At 53.3% G+C, this 21,971-nt stretch overlaps 1 protein-coding gene across 1 annotated transcript; it reads left to right on the top strand.

Annotated features, from left to right (window-relative positions):
- The first annotated feature begins 6,696 nt into the window (after positions 1-6,696).
- On the top strand, positions 6,697-20,036 carry BNIP5 (BCL2 interacting protein 5). Its single transcript, XM_087858034.1, has 11 exons — positions 6,697-7,336; positions 8,453-8,572; positions 10,090-10,154; positions 10,459-10,699; positions 11,733-11,864; positions 12,682-12,743; positions 13,054-13,294; positions 14,176-14,307; positions 15,205-15,269; positions 16,693-16,947; positions 18,732-20,036. Exons 1-11 carry the CDS (start codon positions 6,697-6,699, stop codon positions 18,765-18,767), a joined length of 1,989 nt encoding a protein of 662 aa, XP_087714160.1. The 3' UTR covers positions 18,768-20,036.
- The last annotated feature ends 1,935 nt before the right edge of the window (positions 20,037-21,971 follow it).

The following is a 21,971-nucleotide window of genomic DNA, read 5'->3' as shown; positions in this document are numbered from 1 at the left end:
TGACGCTCTGACAGCAATTTGAGGGGGATGAGAGCATTGCATTGCCTGTCGTCCTGGATAGAGGACATGATGGGGTGGGGACGGGATGGGGCGCCAGCAGAGCACAGTCTAGTATGGGATGGAGGGGAGTGGTGGTTGTCGTAGGAGTTTTCCAGCTTTGGGAATGTTGACCCCGCTACCCCTGCCCCAGTTCTGCCCCACTGCTGTATCATAGTGCCAGAAGTCCCACCATTAGGCAGTTCTTATGGAAAGATCCATAAGAGAGGCAAATGCCCAGCCTTTTGGAAAGCAGGCACCAGGCATAAAGTGTGTTTGGCGGTGCCGATAAGGAACAGGCAGATGGTCAAAGTCCGCCCCTTTACACTGAGCTGTCACCCCCAGCCATGCAAAGATCCCATCAGGCTCTGCTGGGGTTGGGCCCTGGTTGGAGCCCTTGTCCAGGCCTAGGCCTCACATTCTGAAGTGGACGAGGACCGGCAGGTGAATACTCAGGGAAGGGTGCCCAATTTGAGGTGACTGGAGTGATCAGGGTGATGGACTGGGACAGAGAAGACTCAAAGGGCGACATGGCCTCCCCTCAGGTGTGAAGGGCTGCTGCTGGTGACTTCAGCTCTGTCTAAGGAGGACCTCCCTTAAGATACGGGCTGGCTGACTGGAATGCTCTGCCTCGAGGGGTGGGGAGTTCCTGCTGGAGAAGGTGTTCCAACACGTTGCAAGTCCACCTGCCAGGAATGTGGCCCAGAGGAGTCCTATACAAGAGGTAGGGCTAGATCCTTCTCAGGTCCCCTCTGGCTCCTGGAACCTATGAGGGACCGCAGAAAGGAGAAGAAACACTTTGAATTGCCACATCTAACACCCGAGAGGTGGGCACGGGAAGAGGACAGGTCTAGTGTTGAAAAAATAGATGACTGCCTCGCCCTCCTCTTGAGTCTGGCCAGTGCAGTGCAGGGACTTCCCCAAGGAGGACCCGCACTACACTGCGTGTGGGGGGCGCGTGAACTTCGGATGGCACCTACACCACTGTGGGAGCCCAGGTGGAAGGCTTTGAACTTGGACGGATGCAGCTCCCACACCGGGAGTTTGGAGCGTCCATGGGGCCATTTATACCAGTGAGAAGCAAGCGTGACCTCAGGGTGCAGCCCTTGACCCTCCCGCCTCCTGATGGGTTCTCCTCCAGGGGTCTGTGAGCCCCTCCTGGTGTCTCAGTCTTTGCCTCTGGGGCACAGATGTGTGTGTGTGTGTGTGTGTGTGTGTGTGTGTGTGTGTGTGTTTATATTTACGGAAGACCACTCGGTGTAGGAGAAAGAAGGAAGGATTTAGAATTCAAGGAGATGGATTCAAGCCCCAACTCACTATGCTTCCCTGCAGTGGGTGCCCAGGCAAGTCTCTCGACTCTTCAGAGACTCAGTTTCCCACCACCAGGCTGTCTGAGTCACATGGCTGTGGCTTTGAATCTGGGCCCGAGTCAAAGGGCATTCTGGACGCTCTGTGGCAGCGCACGGGAGACCGAATTTGTGCATGTCTGTGTATTGCTTCTTTGTTCTACAAACGCTGAGAACTCCCCAGGCAGGGTGGACCCAGCTGGGAACCAGGCAGGCTCAGGTCCTCTCTGAACTTGCGGGGGTGGGGGGGTGGGACGAGGTGGTGTATGGTGGCAAATAGATTCAATTACTCCCTTGCATTTGGTTTAAGAAAAATAACATGGCGTTATGAATCCACATAGGTTTACGTGTGTTAGAGTGTGTTTCCGTGACCCATGAACGTGTGAGCCCATTCGGGCTGCCGTGGCCCCCAAACTGGGCGCCTTAAACAACCAGCCTTTATTCCTCACAGTTCCGGAGGCTGGAAGCCTAAGAACAAGGTGCCAGCAGATTCGGCGTCCCGTGACGGCCTCTCTGGATGGCCACCTTCTCAGTGTGCCCTTCCACGGGGGAAGGGGCGAGGGAGCCCGTCTCTTTCATGGCGCTCTGCTCTCATGACCTAATCACCTCCCAAAGATCTCACCTCCCAATATTGAGGGGAGGATTTAATACACGAACTTGGAGGGGGGCACAGACATTCAGCCAATGGCAATGAGTGTCTGTTGGGTGTTGACCCTGAGCCCCCACGTGGGCGCCACACACGCTCCCTCGGAGTGGCCAGCTGTTTGTTGACTATCTGTCGTGTGAAGCACAGGGGTGGAGATGGGGGGCCAGAATCCCTCTGTGAACTGACGCCGGAGCGGCTACACAGTCCTGGAGCCGAAGGAATACATTAGCTAATGGTGCTCAGATGATGTCAGCGGATCATGCAGACAGTAAAACAAAAACGGCAGCCCGCTTAGAAGAAGCTGGCAAGCTTCCTGCTCCCTCGTCACTCGAGGGCAGCTCTGCGGGCTTTCTCTGGTGGTGGTTGTTGTGAACACGTCACCGGCCTGTATCATGTCTTATCTGAAGTCCTGTGATTTGCACCTCTCTTGGGGTTTCAGAGCAGGCTTGGGTTTTGTTCCAAAGTCCGCTTTCTGCCCAGGCCATAAACGAGTTTACGAGAGCAGCTGGGGTTCCCTGCAGTAAGGGTCTGCCGCTGGCTCAGGGTTCCTGGTCCGGACGTACATCCAGGACAGGGTGGTATTCCCCGACAGGCCAAGTGTGGGTGGACCCCCAGGCAGAGCACGGAGCATGGAGAAGAAAGGAAGGAAAGAGAAAGTCTTCCTTGGCTGAATTCTAGATAGGCAGAATTTGACAATTAGAAATTCTGGAAAGATTTAATTTCAGCGCACATAGAATTTGGGGTGTGTGTGTGTGTGTGTGTGTGTGAAAACACAATCCTCCCAGGCCTTAGAGAGTTTAAAAGTCTGAGGATACATTGGCCAAAGGGAGGCTCTTCTGGGGTGTCTCCAGGGGGCTGGTGGGCTTGGCCCCCCTGGGCCAGCCACACTCTCTCCGCTCCGGGGGCTGGCGTGGGCAGACAGGATGTTGGAGCCCTTCAGAGGAGCGGTGGCCAGAGAGGTGGGAGGAGGCCGGGCTGAGCCTGGTCGTGGCCGCCCAGGAGGGAAGAGTTGCAAGGAAGCCGAGTGGCCATGTGAACACGGTATTGAATGCTGTAGCCCCTTAAGGGAGGATGAGGTCCCTTGATTTGGAATGAGGAGGCCTTGGGAGATCCTGGAGTCTCTCTTCTCTGGGGGACAGCCGGCTTCGGCGGCTGCGGCAGCTGGGGTTCTCCCTCGCCTCCTTCCGGACTCAGGGCACTGTCGCTCTGGGGAGGGGGTGGCCAAACCAAGGCACTTGTCTTGAGAAAACATCAAGACGGACACCTTGCCTGGTGGAATGGCACCGATGCACTCAGGAGAAGTGGCAGCGTGTCCTTCGAATGCAGGGGGAGGACACTGCGACAGTCAGCAGTGGTGGAAACCATTTCCATAGCAATGACAGCTTTTAAAGATGACTGCGCCTCTTTTCCCATTAGCTGGGAAGGATGCGCCGGCCCTCCCTGTGATGCTGCTCCCCTCCCCCCTCCCCCCTGCCAGAGCCAAGTTAGCGCAGGAAGAAGAGGGGCTGAGCCGAGCAGGGTGTTCTGTCGTGTTCTGTTGGTTTGGTGGTTTTGTTATCGAACAGCTTCTCGGCCAACCCCGTCCAATGCGCCCTGACCACAGGAACATATGGAAAAATCAGAGAGAACCCTGACACCACTCAGTAAATATTTCTGGCTCAACTTGCTTGGAGCTTAAATTAAATAGACCTTCAACCTAAATTTATCTTCTCTTAAAACTGTGTGCGGCTCTCGGGAATAGACCATTACCGCCACCACCACTTACTGTGGTGCGGATTTGAAGAAGACCAGAGCGTTCTCTCCAAGTGCACAGCGTTCGTCTTGTTCCGTCCATCCCTGGCACCGAGCATAATTCCTGGTACCTGGTGGGTGCTTATGAATGCTGTTGAAAGATGTAAATGAGAAGAAAGGAAATATTCTCTTCTATGATTTCTTCTGCTTATCCCACCCCACTCTGCATTTCAAAAGCACGACCATAGGTTTCCCAGGCTTTCGAGAGCATTCATTAATTTCCATATAAGGTACAGGCACAGAATGCTAAAGTTCTTGTGTAACTCAGATGTTCCTTTATTTTTTTTATTATAATCATATTTTTTTATTATATTATGTTAGTCACCATACAGTACATCCCTGGTTTCTGATGTAAAGTTCGATGATTCATTACTTGCGTATGACACCCAGTGCACCATGCAATACGTGCCCTCCTTACTACCCATCACCAGCCTATCCCAGTCCCCCACCCCCCCCCCGAAGCCCTCAGTTTGTTTCTCAGAGTCCATAGTCTCTCATGCTTCATTCCCCTTTCTGATTACCCCCCTTTCTTTATCCCTTTCTTCTCCTACCGATCTTCCTGTTCCATTAAACAACAAATAAAGCCTTCCAAATTACCTGGTTCCTCCCCAGCCCTCTTGCTCATTTCCTCCAAGACCGTCCATGTGTGGATGCCCAGCATGTGACTGGTACCCGGGGCCCCTGGCCTCCCTTCCCAGTCCCTCCTCCCCAGACCCGTGCTTGAAGGAGGGAAGACATCCTGAATGTTACGGTCACCTTCAAATCTCTCTGTATTTCCCCGTGCCTGTCCTCTCTATGAATTTTCTTCATATTCACATGGATCCCCGCACATCTGAAACTGCAGTTATAGATCGTTATTTGCACCTCTAAGCTGGACATGTGATAGAGCACATTTTAAAGTAGTGAATTAGGGGCTCCTGGGTGGCTCGGTTGGCTACGTGTTTGCCTTCGGCTCAGGTCATGATCTCAGGGTCCTGGGATTGAACCCTGTGTTGGGCTCTCTGCTCAGCGGGGAGCCTGCTTCTCCCTCTCCCTCCCTCTGTCTGGCTCTCTCTCTCTGTGTCAAATAAATAAATAAAATCTTTAAAAAAATCAAGTAATGAATTAGTTGGTAAACGCAGGACCTGTGATGTAAGTACGTAATTCATGAATATGTAATACACTAAATAATACTTAGTAAATGCATGATAAGGCTATAATTACAGAATAGAATAGACAGTTCATGTTTCTAAACTCCATAGGAATCTCTGGGGGTTCAGATTGGGGATTCGAGACCATATTTTATTTTTCTTTTAACTTCCACCAAAGGACAAAGGGTTTCTGAACAACTCTGAGAGAATTGGGAAACCACAGAGTTTCAGATTAAAGACAGGCAAATTAGGTGCACTGCTCACAGCCTGGCCTGCTTAACATGCTGCCCAGGAGGAGATGATTCTTTCCGTCATCTTTTCCATCGTCAGCTGCTTCCTTCTGGATGGAGAAAGGAAGGGCCCCACCGTTCTAAGACGGGAGCAGTCCAGATTTGTTTACTTTATGTTAACTACACACCCCAAAATAACTTATGTATTGTATAGTGTACTAAATGTTTGTGGTCTACATTTATTCATTTATTGAATGAGCGCTTACTGGGTGCTAGGTGCTCAGTATACCAGACCTTGCAAAACAGACGGAAGAAAGAGAGACTCAGCCGATAACGGCGACACGCACGGAGGAGTGATACTGCATAGCTGCATGATGTAGTAAAGGGAGAGGGGATGTGCTCATGGGGTGCGCAGGGAGGGCCTCTCTGGGAACTAATATTAGAGCAAAGCCCTGAAGGAAGTGAGGGAACAGACCATTAGAATGTTCTAGAAAGAGGGAAGAGCCCGTGTGAAGGCCCTGAGGCAGTGAGCAGTGTTGTGTGAGTGGAGTCAGTGATGAGGGGGTGGCGAGAGGGGTAATGGGACCAGGTTGTACAGGGCCTTGCTGGCTGCCGTAACGACTTTGACTTTGACCCTGAGTGAAAGAGGAGCTGTTGGAGGCAAGAGAGTGACGTGCTCTAACTTAGGGTGAGTCCCCGTGACTGCTGAGAGGAGAAGCTGGGAGGAGGACAAGAGCAGAGCAGGGCGACCAGTTGGAAGGTGACTGCAGTAGCCCAGGTGAGCAGAGCTGGGGCCTAGACCGACCCAGGGGGTGGTGGAGGAGGTGGGGAGATGGGCTGGGGTCTGGACGTGCTTTACAGAACCAACAGTCTTTGCTGATGGATCAGATGTGGGGAGTGAGAGAAAGCAAGGGGTCAGGGATGACTTCAAATTTTTGGCCCAAGCGATTGGAGGAATAGCGTTGCCATTTACTGAGCTGTCTTGTGAAAGAGGCGTACAGCCTGTGAGATAGACACGCAGGTCGCAGGCATTTTTCAGATGAGGACAGGGGTGCGTGCACTGCCCAAAGTCCCGAGGGGCAGGACCTGGGCCCTGGCTCCTGCTGTATTAGTTTCCTGCCGCTGGCGTAACAAAATGCCACGAACTCAGAGGTTTTGGAACAACATGAGTTACTCACCCTGCAGTTCTGGGGCTCAGAAGTTCACAGTCAGTCTCAGCGGACTAAAAGCAAGGTGTTGGCAAGGCCCTGCTCCTTCTGGAGGCCCTGGCGGAGTTGCGGACCAGCTAGGACACCTGGGGCATGACCTCCATGGTTTAGTTTCCTCCTCTGGAAAATGGGGACGAGGATAGCCCTCCCTCCTGGGACTGTTGAGGAATCGAAACGAGACAACAGCTTTGATTGTCACTCACAGGAATGGGTAGGGCGGCTCGGAGCACGGTCAGCCCTGCTCGCCCCGGGCCGCCGCGCCTCTGGTAGGTCTCCTATAAGGGAACTGTTTGCTTTGTTCATAGCGCCATGGAACGTCCACGGGGCCCGAAGAAGCCTCTGTCAGGGAGGAGAGCCAGGTCTCTGGACAGGTCACACGGCCCCAAGAAGGACTCGGAGTCATGGGACTGCCAGTGCCTTTCCCTGCCGGTGCTCACCAGCCCCTCCAGGCGGGTGCCGCACCGGACGGCCAGCGATGGGACCAGATGTCCCCAGAGCCTAGCCCGGTCTGTGGAGGCTCGGGGCACCACGGCCGTGGCCCTCAGCCCAGAGGAGACCAGGGAGTTTCTCGCCAGTGACCAGAGGCCTCCACAGGACACCAAGAAGGACAAGGCCCAGAGGCGGGGCCAGCAGGGGTGGCTGAAGACCTTTATAAACTTCTTTCTGAGGACAGGCCCTGAGGAGCCTAAAGAAAAGGGCAGCCGCAAGGCAAAGGGGAAGGAGGGCCTCCCCAAGCCCGCAGAAACCCCTGAGGCCCCGGGGGACACAGCTCCTAGGAAGAAATCCCACGACAAGAAGGCCAGCCGCAAGAAACATGGTCACAAGAAACATGTTGCTGAGGAAACCAAGGGCGCCCAAGATCAGGAGGCCGAAGGCCAAGAGACAGGGCTGCCCAAGATAGCGGCTGCCCCGTGCTCCGAGGAGGCTGACCTGGGCCCAGCACCCAAGGGTGAGCAGACCGTGCCTGGTATCCCCTCTGCCCCACCCCCAAGGGCTAGGGTACTCTTAGCTGGCTCGTCAAACCTCTCAACGGAGGGGACGAGGACGGTGGGGCAACCACCAGGGACAGCTGCTCTGTGAAACGTCTTTGAGGCACCGTGGCTTACAGCCTGCCGTCAAACCCCATTCCCACCACTCATTAGCTGTGTGCCCCGGGGCTGGCGACTTTCCTCTCTGAGCCTCATTTTTTTTTTTCATCCATAAAATGGGGTAACAGCAGCTGCTCCGCCCTGGGGTAGCCGTGGCTGGGAGCTGGCACAGGGCAAGTGCTCCATAGATGGGAGCTGTAGCTATCGTTTTAAGTACTCCAGTGGAAGGAGCACAGCCCGGGGAAACGGGAAGGCAGGGAGGGAGGTGAGGAGGGAAGCGACACTAATGCAGAGGTGAGGATTGTGGGTGGGGCCAGAGAGGCGCAAAGAGCCGGCTGCCCGGTGCCGGTTCTAGACTCGGCTCTATCAGGAATGAACTTGCTCTGTGACCTCGAGCAAGTCGCCACCCCTCTCTGGGACCTTTGGTTCTTCGTTTGTGAAATAAGGAAGCTGGTCCCCAAGGTGCCTTTCTTTTCTGACTCATAGGTCAGAGTCAGGAGGGAGACAGAGCTTTGCCCTGCAGCCCTCAAAACTCACCATGGGGTTTTTTGTTTTTGTTTTTTTAAGATTTTATTTATTTATTTATTTATTTAGACAGAACACACGAGCTGGGGGAGGGGCGGAGGGAGAGGGGGAGAGAGAATCTCAAGCAGACGCCCCGCTGAGCGTGGAGCCCAACAGGGAGCTCGATCCCAGGAACCTGAGATCATGACTTGAGCTGAAATCAAGAGTCGGACTCAGCCAACTGTGCCCCCCAGGCGCCCCCAAACTCCCCATGTTTTTAATGAGGATAAGGCTGCTTGGGTTGAAGCCCCCTGTTTTCAGAGGGAAACCTTGGCAGGTTTCCGATTTTTTTGGTTACGCCTAGAGCTACAGTGCCTGTCCTGCTGTGAGTCTTGTGTCATTTTACTGCGTTCATGAGCAAAGTCCTCCACCCCTCCCAGCCCCACACACGCTTACTTTCATCTTTCTTCCAGGTGGGGAAGGTTCGGATCGCCACCAGCCCTTGTTCACTGAGGATGGGGGTCCTGGAGTGTTGGAGATTTCTTCTCAAGCCACAGGTCCCCGGCGGGAAGAGGAGCTCAAAAACCTTGACAGTGAGTCAGAATCTACCTAGTGTCCTCGTTCCCTGCAGCTGGGATGGCCCACACCAAATGCGATGGATGGTTCTGGATGACTGCTTAGACTTTGGATGGTCCCTCTCAAAATGCCTGTACCGATCTTGCTCCTTCTGGTGCTTCTGGTCACATTCACTTATTTTAGAGTTTCGCAGAAGGAAGTCTCAGGAATTAGAACAGCCACTGGCAATGCTCCTGCCTTATGTGTTAGTGAGCCTGGGACTTTTTTTTAGTCTTTTTAAATTTATAGAAGGAAGATGGAATAGAGGGATATAGAATTTATATATATATTCAAATACACGAAGAGTGGAAGAGTTCTGTGCACACTCACATACTCACAATTGTTGATGGAGGCCAATATTTGCTTCGTCCGTGTGTGTATAATTTTGCTGCTGAGCCCTCTTCTGTAAAATGGTCCTTCATCCTTCAGTACTGAAGCACACATCTCCAAGAAACGAGTACGGTCTCACGCACAGCCACAATACTGTTATTGCCTCTAATAAAATCGATAGTGATGCTCTATTAATCTAATTCCCTAGAAAAAAGGGGCATATTTTAAAAGATGATAAAACTATGCATCTGTCAAAGAATAACTAAAGGCATTTAGTGGGCTAGTCGGCAGCCTGTGATTTTTTTTCACAGGAGAAGAAATCAGCTGGTAGACTGAGTCAAGGAACAAAAGCCAAACAGGACTTATAAATCAGAGAGAAGTGAGGGAGGGAAATGGGGGCGACAAAATATGCTGACAGCCCAGGACCGGGGAGTCTTGTTTGCACCTTCTTTCGTGTAAAGCCGCCAGTTGGCAGCCAGCAGAGCCTACTCTGGGTCTTTGGATCGGTCGACAGCGGTATCGAAGAAAACAATTTATGTTGTTTGTGGTTTCTCCGTAAAGACTGGCTGGAGGCATCGACGTGGCAGGCTGTCTGTGTCATGCCTGCTGGGGTCCCTCTGTCCTCCGTCCTAGTTAGGCTGGGTCTCCACCATTTCCCGCACTGGAATTTGGCAGGTGGGAAGATCAGCATTAGGCCCCTACAGTGTTTCCAAGCACTGTTCCTTGAGGGCCTGACAGCCATCTGGGGGAAGCAGGTCAGGGATTATGATTCACACGTCACAGGGAAAGAGATGAAGGCCCGGAGAGGTTAAGAGATTTACTCAAGGTCGCACAGCTTGCCGAACCCAAAGCAGATATTCACAAATCTGTAAAGGTCAAAGGAAATAGGGGGGGTACAGGTTGAACTCTTGAAGGAGTGACCTGATAAGGCCTGCATAAAAGTTCATGCTTTGGCCTATTGCCCTTTCCCTGTGGATCTCCTGAGTCTCTCTCAGAAGGACTAACTCCTGGGACATGGTGCTTTTCCCCACTTCCGTGGCCTGTTTTAAGAGCGCCCTCACTTAATGCAGAAGGGCTAAGTTGATCTCAGAAGTCCAAGACAGGCATTAGAAAGAGTTCTCCGTACACAGAGAAAGACTAACTGGGTGCCTTCACTTTCTTCCAGAGGAGATTATCATCAGGATGATAGTGGAATTTCTCCAAAGAGTGGGAGACCAGTGGGAGGAAGAGGTAAGGAGCAAATGGTTTGTGCAGACCCCCAGGGCTTGCTGCTTCCCGCTGTTCCTCTGCCCCTCCTCCCCCTCCTCCCTCCTCCCCCTCCTCCTCCTCCCCCTCCTCCTCCTCCTCCCCCTCATTGAGAAGCTCAAGCCCCATCTGCTCTTCCAGGCCTCAGTGCTCCCCGGCTCTGGGCTCTGTCACCTCCCTCACCTGGGGCCACCTTGAAGCACCTGGTGGCTGTTCCGTTGCTTCTCGGGGAGCTTTTCCCTCTCCTCAAGGTCAGGGCTTGACTCGATTTCTCTCGTCTCTCCCACAGCAGCTTCGAGCTCCTCAGCCAGAGGTCGTTCCACAGAACCCAGTGCCCGCTGTCAGGAAGAAATCCCAAGAGAAGAAGTCTAGCCTCAAGAGAGCCTTTTCTCATAAGAAACACGGCTCCGAGGAGCCTAAGAGAGCAGGGCCTGCAGATGTTTCCAGCCCGGAGTCTCGGCCACTCAGGAGGCCCAACTTTCTGCCCCTGTGTGGGAGGGGCCATCAGCCCTCCACCTCCAGCAGCCCTGGTGAGCAGGCTCAGAGTTACCATGGCAACACTGCAGCTGCCTCCGGCTCTGGAACCTTCTCCAGGGTTGGAATTGGCCATTGTAAGGGCTGCCATCCCGGTTCTGAGTTTCGCTCTGCCCCGAGCAGTGTGGGGAGGGCAGTGGGGAGGAGAAAGGGATTCCAGCAGGTCACCTCCACACTTGAAACCTCAGGGTCTAGGCAGGCAATCCAGCTAAGCCCACGGGGGACACTGTGTGGAGGAATCCCCTAGCCTTCCTCACCCCTCCATAGCTCCAGCCTCTCCACCCTGGCAGGGGGTAGCACACGCAGGAAGGAAATACAGCCCAGGAGACAGGACACCTGGGCTCTGAGCTGGGCTTTCTACATCATTCCCCATCTCTGTGCCTGCCTCAGTCTCCTCATCTGTAAGATAAGACACTTCGTACTGTGCATCTCTCCTCGATCAGTTTTCATAGCTATCTTGTTACCCCCATTTTACAGACGAGGGAACTGAGGCTTAGGGAGGTAAAACAGTGTTCAAGGTCACACGGCCCACCACTGAGGGAACCAGAGCTAGAGAGAAAGGATCAACCTGGGTGGCGGGGAGCAACAGCCTAGCCCAGCCCCTTGGCCTGGCCAGGGAAATTTACATTTTAAAAAGGAGGGGCGATGCTTCACACCAAATATAGAGCCCCAGTGGTGAAACTGCCGGCCACAAGGGGGGATATCCTCACCAGGGGATTCTGGCCCTGCTGCGTTAATTCATGGCGTGGGGTCAGGCCTTTACTCTCCAAGCCAGGATGCTGGCGGAGGGACGAGGTTACCAGTGGAGGGGGCAGAGGAGGGCAAAGCCCAGGAAAGCCAGTTGTAAGGGAGGGCAAAGGGTAAGGGAGCTAGGTCTGGGCCAGCACCTCAGAGCCTTGACCCTGACCCGCCGCTCCCCTCTGTCCCAGCAAGACCAGCCATGGAGTGAACTTTGCAACCTCTGCTAACTTCTGTGCTTAAGGGCCTCACACGGATGAGACACACCCATCATTTCTTCTCCCTTCTCAGGCTCAGAGGAACCCCACGTCCAAGAGACCCCGTCCGCAGACAGCGGGGTTCCAAGTCCTGTGGAGCTGGCCGCCCAGGCAGGAAGCCAGGGCCCCGGAGAGGACTTGCAGACGAACAGAGCCTTGGAATTCAGTTAGTACCCTCTCCCTTTCTCAGAGGCCCCTTGGAAATCATCTGGCCTGACCCCTCCCCACACAGAAGAGAAACTGACCCAGAGAGAGGCAGGGGCCTGGCCGTGACTTCCTGGGAGCGCGGCAGGCGGGGCGGGAGCACTGGGCGCAGTGAAGAAGCTATTTAGAGCTACGCGATGTTGGCTGCCCTTTATTGTTACGACTGCTGTGGTTCTGGAGCTGGCTTGAGAATGGGGCCTCAGGAGAAGCCCAGGACAGGAGGGAGGGGAAGGGCCCAGGGAGTGAAGTTCAACAACACATGGGGCTGCGGGCGCTGCGAGGCTGAAACCATGGAATCACTACCAGTTCCAGGTGTTTGCAGATCCTTTTAAAGACCCACTTCCCCCACGTCCCCCATCCCGCCTTGTTGGCTTCTCACAGACCCCATGCCTTGAAGGGGAATTGAAAAGGGCCCCTGTTCTAAGTGGGAGAGGAGGAAGTTGCTGGGCCAGGGGACTTGTGGGGGCCTGGCCCTTCCGATGGCCTTGAGACACCTTCCCCTGGAGGCCTCACACTTAACATGGCCCATCTAGGTGCTGCCTGACCAACCAAGAGGTGGGTAGATTCCCAGGGAACCAGCTCTGCCCTCAGGCCACTCCTGAGGAATGGGCCTCATCCCCATGGGGGGCCTGGGACAACAGACTAGGGCAAGCTGGTTAGCAGCCTGGATACCTGTCAGATTCACCCAGGGCACCACTTTGGGCCTTAGGAAGTGAGGACTGACCGTAGAAAAGCTTTTGTCCACACTCAAGTGTAAGCAACCATTTGTTCTCTTTTAGAAGAATTCATCCAGAAGATTGTTGACCTACTCCAGGATGCGGGGGAGCAGTGGGGAGAGCAGGTGAGGCAGACACTCCCCGCATGGATCCTGACCCTCACTATGGACTCCCCTACCCCTGCCTGGCCTAAGAACTTCCCTGCCCTTCCCCCCAGTGCTCCATCTTTCCGGAGCCGGGCTCCAGTCCCTCCTCCTTCTCGAAGCCTCCCCCACCCAGATGGCCCGCAGGCCACACTTGCTGGGCCAGGCCGCGCCCTCTGGTCCACAGCGGGGTCTCCGTTTGTTTCTGGGGGTGCTGGCCTCTTTCCCCAGCCCACTTGCAATCTCCTCATGGTCAGGGGCCCTGACTCAGTTTCTCTCATCTCCCCCACAGCAGTTTCAAGTTCAGGAACCGGAGGTGGCTGTAGAAAACCTGTCCCCACCCTGCAGAAGGAAATCCCATGAGAAAAAGTCCAGCTTCAGAAAAGCCTTTTCTCATAAGAAACACGGCTCCAAGGAACTGAAGAGAGCGGGGGCTGCAGGTGCCGCCAGCCCGGAGTCCAAGCCGCACAGGAGGCCCAGCTTTCTGCCCCTGTGTGTGGGGGGCCATCAGCCCTCCACCTCCAGCAGCCTCGGTGAGCCGGCCCAGCGGTGCCATGGTAACAGAGGCTGCCTCTGGCCCCAGGCTTCCCCCAGCGCAGGCTTGGCCAGCTGTGTGGCCTTGGCCTCAGGCTTGACTTTGGCTCTCTGTTCTGAGAAGGGTAGAGAGGTGCGGGAGGGCTGTGGAGAGGGGTGGGTGCCAGTTGCCTGCTGGACCCACCGCCCACAACACAAGCCCTCCCGCCCCCCACATAGACACACAAACACTTAAAAACAAATGAGTTCGAGAGCAGTGCATGGGTTTATCAGCGAAGTGCATCAGACTCGCTGCGAAGCTATTAGAAAAGCACAGAGAAAAGCACTTTATCCAGGTTGGATGAAGCAGGATATGGCCTGGGCCTCTGCTTTTTCATTATCCTGCAGCGTGAGGGACACCGTTGATTCCCTTGACATTGATGGAGTGCTTCCTACAGGCCCCTCTCCCATTATCTCATTTAACCCCCTTGCAACCCGTGAAGTCAGTCTTGTTATTCCCGTTTGGCAGATGGAGAAAGCAAGGTTCACACAGGCAAAGCCTCACAGAGCGAAGGAGACGTGGGCCCATCGGGTGGGATTTGTTGGGAGGCCTGCTCTGTTTCCTCCCGAGGCAGAGGGGGCAGAGGGGGCTCGAGGCAGAAAAGAAGAATGAGGTTTCTAGAGGGGGTAAAGAAGGCACTGTGAACTCCTTTGAGGCGGCCCCTGGAGGGCTGGGGGCTCGCTGAGGAGCCTGGGAAACCGGGACCTCTCTGGGGCCAGTGCCTTTGGACAGCTTCTTGTCAGAACCTGGACCCCCCCCCCCCCCGCCCCGCCCTGTGATGTGCCTGTGGATTTGAGACGGGCGCAAAACATACTCACACCATCTCCTTTCTGCCCTCAGATCCGGATGACGTCGAGTTCCAGGAGTCGTTGCCTGCAGAAGGGACACCGGTTGGACCCTCAGAGGCACCCTCCCAGACCAGAAGCCACAAGCCAGAGGAGGGACCGCAGGCAGACGAAGTGTTCGAATCTAGTTAGTACCACCCTGCTCTCTCCTGAGGCGGCTGCTGTGGGGCTTCCTTTTGCGTGGATCTCGTAGGGTGAATTCAAGTAGGGTCTGGGAAGGCTGCTGACGAACGCCCCAGGAGACTCTAGCAGGGTGGGGAGGAGGCAGGGTTGGCCCTTCAGCTGGGGCTCCGGGGGCAGAGTGGAGAACAGAAGACAGTGTTCTCTGAGAGTTCTCAGGTGGAGAACCTGTCTATTCTGTGGGCTGTAACTTCACCCCATCCCACTCCATTGGTTTGCTTGAATGTTCCACATAAATTTCCTGGCTTGCTCTGGTCTCATAACCAGTGGTGTCTGTCAAGAGGCTGAGGGTGGGCGTGGTGGGGGAGCCCTGATATGTAGCTTTTGCAGATTTCTATGGTGTAAGTGTTCCCACCATGGCTGATTTCCAGCTACTAACAGTTTATAACAAAAGGACCACAAATACCCGGAATATTTGCAGTTAGGTCTTGGTATGAGCTGCCATGGGTATGTGGCCGCTTACAGCCCAGGCTGGTGGCTGCATTCTTGTTACATCTGTGGCTGTGGCCTTTCCCCCTCCCTGCTTTCTGATGAGCTCTGCTCCCAGCTCCCACGCCTGACCACGCTACTCTGTAGCCTGGACAGGGGACACTGGGAGGTCTCAGTTTCCCCATCTGTCAAACGGAGCTGAGATGAGACTTGACTGGCCAAAGTCCTTTCAGTTTCCATAAAGCAAGCTCAAATAAAGCTTTCACGCTCCAGCCCTAGTTTCGGGGAAGATTTTTCTTCACCCTTCAGAACGAATCCGTGCGCTGTATTCTAGAGACAAAATATTGTCGGTAATGGAGGATGTGTTGTTGCAGAGCTTGTCAACAGTCCCTGAATCTTTCTTTATTTTCCGTAGAGGAAGTGGTCATTCAGAGGCTGGTGGACCTTCTCCGAGAAGTGGATGACCAGTTGGGGGAGCAGGTAAGGACTGCTCAGTCCCCCCACGGCTGGCCCCAGGGGCCTCATCACCCCACAAATGAGGCCTGAGTTCAATCCCCATTTCTGCATCCGGGTGACCTTGGGCATGTCCCTTAACCTCTCTGAGCCTCGGTTTTTCTCTTTTGCAAAATAGGGGGTATATATCCAAAGCTTAATGCATATATAGAAAATGCCAGTCCCATAGCAGATGAGATCAGTGTTAGCTTAAAATACTATCAGGCCCATAGTGGCCCACCCTGCCAGCCTGGACGGCCCCCAATCCAAATCCCCCTTAAAGTTCAGCTCACGTCCGACCTCCCTGGAAGCCTCCTTCCCCAGGTCCGGCCTGCCAGTGCCACTGATCTTGTCCTCTGCTAGGTTCCTTTTCACTCTGACTTGGCACACATTTCAGCATCAATATGGTCTCCAATTCTCTCAAGCTTTTAGGGTTTCCCCTCCTGCTAGAGAGCCTACAACAGGGGGTTCCCTCTTTGGAAACCTCATAGTCTACTTGGAGAGACAAACACAGATCACATACGAGGTATCAGATATGAGCAGAGGTCCTAGCTGGGTCATGAGCACAGCGGGCTCTGTGAGTGCCTCACCTTACCGGCGTGGTTCGCGCTGGCCCAACTCCGCACTGCCAGTACCTGCAGCCTTTTGCCTGAGGACTGGCCTCTAGAACCATTTTGCCACCCACATGGTAGGCCAGAATGACCTCCCCACCTCCTGAGGAGCGGCCCTCAACGCATGGCTCCTGGGAGCTGGTGTATACATACCTCGGCTCCCTAGCCCCTTGCGGGGAAAACTCTGAGGAGCGTGCTCTATGCCGGCTCGTGGAGCGGCCGCGAGGACCAGGCTCCATAGCCAGCGTGTGTGCACTGCCTTCCCATCCTTGCCCCGGCTCTCCATTCCCCCATCGGGGTTTCACAGCGTCACTTACCACATAAACTACTTGCACCTGAGCCCTTGTCTCGGGGGCACCCAACCTAGGACATTTAGGTGTTAGGAGGAGGTGACTTAGAGTAGGAAATTCACCCACATCCACGCCACGTGGAACCCTTTACATAAACGATCTCACTTAATCCCCTTCCCCAACAACGCTGCGTGCGGGTGGGGGGCATTACTCCTGCTGTTTCCCCCACGACTAAACTGAGGCTGGGAGAAGTCGCGCAGCTAGTAAATGCTGTTTGAGCATCCGTTATACAAAGACCTGCTTTTTTCCCCCACCTTGTTCTGCTGATCGGAGTTGAACCTCGCAGAACAGATTCCGAGAGGCTGGAGGTAGAGGAGGCATTTAACAAGGGAGTTCGTCCCCGGGCGGGGGGTGCCCAGCCTGGGTGCACGGAGCTGGGCCGAGGGGCGGCTGGAGGTAGGGGGCTACCTGCCGCCACCACTGACACCCTGCCTCCATTTCTGCTTCCAGATCAGGCGACACCCCAGCTTTAAGAACTTCTTACACAGGCTCTCAGACTCCTCCCTCAGGAAGCTGGCAGCCACCCTGCAGAGCCGGAAGGCCCACTCTGCGGGGCCCGATGGTCACCTCACCCAGGGACCCTACCTCTTTGCCTTTGGCTCTTCTAACAAATTTGCCGGCAACAACAGCCACGCCGTCCTCAGCCTCATGGGCCTACGCTACGGCCACAGCTACACCCACTTCCCGTGCCAGGCGGCCTCGCAGGTGAGGACAAGCGACAGCAGGCTCAAGATCCCAACACGGTCACCTTACTGGCCTCTCCCTTCCCCTGCGGAGTTCCTGACTTTTGAGGGGCTCGCTCAAATGCCACCTCCTTGCGGAGGCCCCGTGAGACGATTCTATACCCAAGGGACCATCCTCTTTTCCAAAACCCTCGCTGGCTTTTCTCGATCATTAGCATCTGCTTTGTCGGGCTCTGGTCCCTGGTGGTATGTGCATTTCCAAACTGATTTCGGTATGGAGTACTGGACCGGGCGCTCCCGTAGCTTGCCCTCTTGTTGTTTCATGGGTTGTGCCATTTGGCTTCCCAAGTTCAAGACTGTCATAAAATTTAAACGATGAAGCGAAGTACGGTTACGTGTCAAGTGAAGGATGGTTGAGGTAGATGGGACGATCCATGGGCTGTTGGTCCTGGAAGGCTTCCAAGGGGGTGGTCCTTCACTGACCTTGTCTTGGTTGATTGGTTAAGAATAGCTGCTCCCTGCCATCGACCTCACACTTCTGATCGGTTCCATGCTTTTCCTAGTAACCTGCCCTGTCCCTAAGGCTCTGAGATGGTCCCTTTAGAAATAATACTTCTCACTGATTTTTTTAGTCTGAGTTGGACTCTGATAAACAGTGTTCCCCACCTTTTTCAAAATCAGTTAAGGTAATCTGCCTACAGACATTTTGACCCAGATCTTGAGTGCAGAAGCTGTCGAATGAAGGTGTGACATTAAAGGAAGGAAGCGGTCCTGGGGCACCTGGGTGGCTCAGTCGGTGAAGCATTTGCCTTCTGCTCGGGTCATGATCTCAGGGTCCTGGGATCGAGCCCTGCATCAGGCTCTGTTCAGAGGGGCGTCAGCTTATCCTTCTGCTGCTCCCCTTGCTCATGCTCTCTCTCTCTCTCACTCTCTCTCAAATAAATAAATTTTTAAAACCTTTAAAAATAATGAAGGGAGGAAGCATTCTGTTTGTTGACATTGGACAAACAGGATTTCTACACCCAAATGATCCTTAGACCTTTATTACAATGATGTCACCATCTTGCAAACACTCTGCCTTTCCTGGAGTTACCTTACAAAGTCACGTAATGCATCTCTCAGGAGAGCAGGTTTGATTTCATAATACTTGTGGTCTGCTCTATGCTGGCTTGTTTTCCTGGTGGGAAACTCCTTACAACCTTTGACCTCTCTTCCCTCAGCCTCATTATCTTTGCCCAGATATGAGGATCATATGATAATTTGCCCTCTAGGATGGGTTAGGTAATCGTTTCTGGAGTGATCTGAGCTCTTTGTGAAAGATATTAGAGAAACAACAGCTCTGACATCCTCGGTAGCTCTAGCTCCTTCTTCTGGTTTTACTAACCATTCATTCCTTCACTCATTCATTCATTTGACCAGTAGGTATTGATTGGTCCAGCTGTGCAAGGTGCTGTGAGGGCCTGTGGCTGGTTCGGCTATAGGAAAAGACAGAATGTTTCCTGATGACGAAATTAAGTAGCAGTAAAATGCCGAATTAGTGGTAACTAAGGCCAATGAAACCATGGGTCCTGGAAGCCTTCCAGGGGGAGGCAGGCATAGACTTTGACCTTTGAGGACAGAGAGGCTGTAGGTGGGAAGAAAGGCCCAGAAGAGCACTGCAGATAAGAGGCCCTGTGTGAGTCCAGACCCAGATGGGACAGCGAGTGTGGTGTGTTGATATGTTAATTAGAAGTCTGTTGTTATCAGAATGGGACCCACAAGTAATTGGGGCTGTAGCTGAAACCTATGTTCTTTTTCTCCTCCCAGAACATCGCAACTCCTGAAGCCCAAAGTCCTGATTAAAAGCTGTGCTTTAAACTCAACTCTCCTTGAACTATTCAAACAATCGGCAGCTTTGGGCAGGACCCTCTGAAGATGCTTCATGACCCCCCAGTCCAGTGCTTCACAGACACAAATGAAGACAAGAGTGGATGGTCTGCGTCTGTGTGCCATCAACGGCTTCCAGAGCCTGGGATACTCGAAACCCTCTTCCACTCAGCTGGACGAAGACGCCATGCTGGGGGAATGAGAGCACTGTGCAAGGAGTCAGGAGACCAGAGCTGCACCTGCTGACCTGTCCAAACTTGCTGCAAAGCCCGGACTTGTCTGTCTTCCTCTCCAGACCTTGGATTCTGGGCAAGACTATGTATACAACCCGTCGGGTCCCTTCTGACTCCATCCTGCCGAAGGCTCTCTAACTGGGGGGAGGTCCGTGCTTTCACTCGGTGGCTAAATACACCCCACCGAGCTGGAGGCAATCCTTAAGTCCTCACTGAAGGAATGAATGACCGGATGAATGAGTGGGAGAGCTCCTGAGAGCCAGGTGATTCTGCCAGGCATTCCTTGGGAGGCCTTGGTCTTCCACTGGAATTGTGCAACCAGTAGTTGTCTCTCTAAATTGGGGGCTAGGGAGGAAATGGGGAGCTACCACGACAGGCACTGGCCTGAGCATTGAACCAGGGGTCAAGGACTTCACATTCTGGGGCTAAACCTAGTACTGACTTACGTACCCTTACTTTTACTATCATGTATTTTCCTGATCTGTAGGGGCTCAGACTATGCCTACTCACACGAGGAAGGCCGGCTGGCATTTTCTAGATGACAATTTCAAATGAGTCTTTGTGTGTTTTTGTTTTTAAAGATGTTATATATTTATTTGTCAGGGAGAGAGAGAGCGCAAGCAGGGGGAGTGACAGGCGGAGGAAGAAGCAGGCTCCCTGCTGAGCAAGGAGCCCGATGTGGGGTCCCAGGGCCCTGGGACTGGCCTCAAACCCGAGGCAAAGTTTTAGGAAGTTCAACAAAGCATATTCTGAAAGTCACTTGGTTTTATTGCTGATTCTAAGAAGTGGGGGAGAGGTGATTGATTTATGGATTTCTTTTAATGTTCAGGGACACAGCCCCAAAATGCGAAGGATCAGAATCAGTTTTGAAACGAGGGTCAGGAACCTTCTGTACGTAGTTTCTTATTTGGGATGATGTTCTTTAAATTGTATGAGTATTTGGTATGAGTTCCCGATGCTGGCATCTGAGTCTCATTTTTTTTACTGTTATTTAAGCAAATAAAGAAACTGACTCGCCCTGAGGCCTAATCTGGATTATTCACAATGGTGGCAAGATGGGGGGCCACCTGCCATGTCAGCCAGCCTGGTGCCTGCGAGGCTGTGTGGGTCACCTCCCTGTCCCCGCCTGGGGACCCTCTCTGGTTGCTCCCCAGGTGTCCCATCCTTGGGGGGGTGTCAACTTGTTGAGACAGTAATGGAGAGCCCTGAGCAACAGGAGACCTGGGTTTTAGTCCAACTCCCCACAGGCTGAGGCTCTCAGGGACACGATACTTGCCTCTGGACCTGACATTCTGTCTCTCTGGGACTGTTAAGATGACAGTTAATTGTACGTCCAGGAAAATCTGGGCCAGTCTTGAATCTACAGCATCTGTTTTATTAAGTCCCTAATTTTGGTGCCCAAACTGTCACTCAGAACCTGGGGGAAAATGGACAGAATACAGTGTCTGGTTTTTGGCCCACAGAATGTGGTCTCTCCCGTCTCGCAGGTAACACATGAGTACTTCAGTGGCTCCCTGGGGAAGGCGGCCCTCTGGGCACAGAGCACATAGGTTGTCTCCTTTCCAAGCCACCTCTGGGCTCCCAAACCTTGGAGGCTCCCTGTAATGCTCAGAGGAGGGCAGAAGAGGGCAGCACCGCACCTTGTAGTCAGGGAAGCTGGGGCTCAGAATGAGCAGGCGCCTCGTTCAAGGTCACGAGGCCACCTGCAGACAGAACTGGGCCAGGCTCCAGCTCCCAGAACCCGTTTTAGTGCCTCCCTGAACTGTCTAATCCATTAGCTCATTCACTCAACCAATATTTACTGAGGATTTACTATGTGCCACGTCTGACCCGGCTCCGGGCAATACACAAATGCAAAAGGCACAGTCCCCGCCCTTGGGGTGCTCAGGGACCTCACCCGTTATGGGGATTTTGTGCCAGTAGGAATATAGGGTGGCGGGGACATCACTGCGGGAGGGCGGGGCTCCCTCAACTCACACCGCCCAGGCTCTCAAGAGCACAGAGGTCCACGGGAGACCCTGCTGCTTTAAAGGCTTTGAAAAGGTGGGTAAGTGCCATCAGGACATAATTAACCTAATTTGGAGGCTAAACAAGTAAGTCCAAGATAATGGGGTCAGCCAACACCTGGCTGAGTTTGGGATGTGAGCTGAATTACAGGGAGCGCTGTGCTGTAGAGGTCATTCAGATATGCTTGTCTGGAAGACCAGAGAATGTTCTGCCCTTGGCTTTCGCACCAGTGAGACCTCCAGTTTCAGAGTATAGTGACTGGCACATCAAAAAAACAAAAAACAAAAAACCAAGAGCCACTAATACTGGCTATAAAAAAAAGCATTATAAGGAGAAAGGAACTAATTAGAGTTGCCAAATTTAGCAAATAAAAATATGGGTGGCCTAGTTAAATGTGAATTTCAGATAGACAACAAATAATAGCAATACTGGGGCCACCCTCACACTGAATAATTATTCATTGTTTATCTGAAATTAAAATTAACAAGGTGTCCTGTATTTTATCAGGAACTCTGGAACTAATGCAAGAAGGGTTCTTTTAATTCCCTTGTAATGGGGAAAAGGGAAATAAGCAAAACGAAGGAGAATATACAAGGGGATTGATCAATACCTGTAACTGTGATGTAACTGTAACATAAGGGCATCTGGGCTCTAAATACAGGCTTTGAGTTAGAACGACAATGATCGTTATGTTCAACTCCCCCTTGCATACCCGGGAATAAGCATTCCAGAGTTGTGCAAGACTGAAACCCTCCCCCCTCCCGTTCACATGTCTCAAGGCCTCTGCGCCCACCGTGTCTGGCAAACCGCAAGACCGCTCCTGGGGAAAAAGGCCAGGAGACCGTAGCCAGGTGGGCCGCTCCAGGTGGGACCTGTCTCTCCCCACCCACGTGGCCCCCAGGGTACTCCCCTGGTCTGAGCCACAGAATCAGAGTATCAG

This window comes from Ursus americanus, chromosome 32 (assembly GCF_024610735.1).
Source record: "Ursus americanus isolate L20-20 chromosome 32, mUrsAme1.1.p, whole genome shotgun sequence".
NCBI lineage: Eukaryota > Metazoa > Chordata > Mammalia > Carnivora > Ursidae > Ursus > Ursus americanus.
The sequence above is the reverse complement of the archived record's forward strand: the minus strand, read 5'-3'. Positions and strand labels throughout refer to the sequence as shown.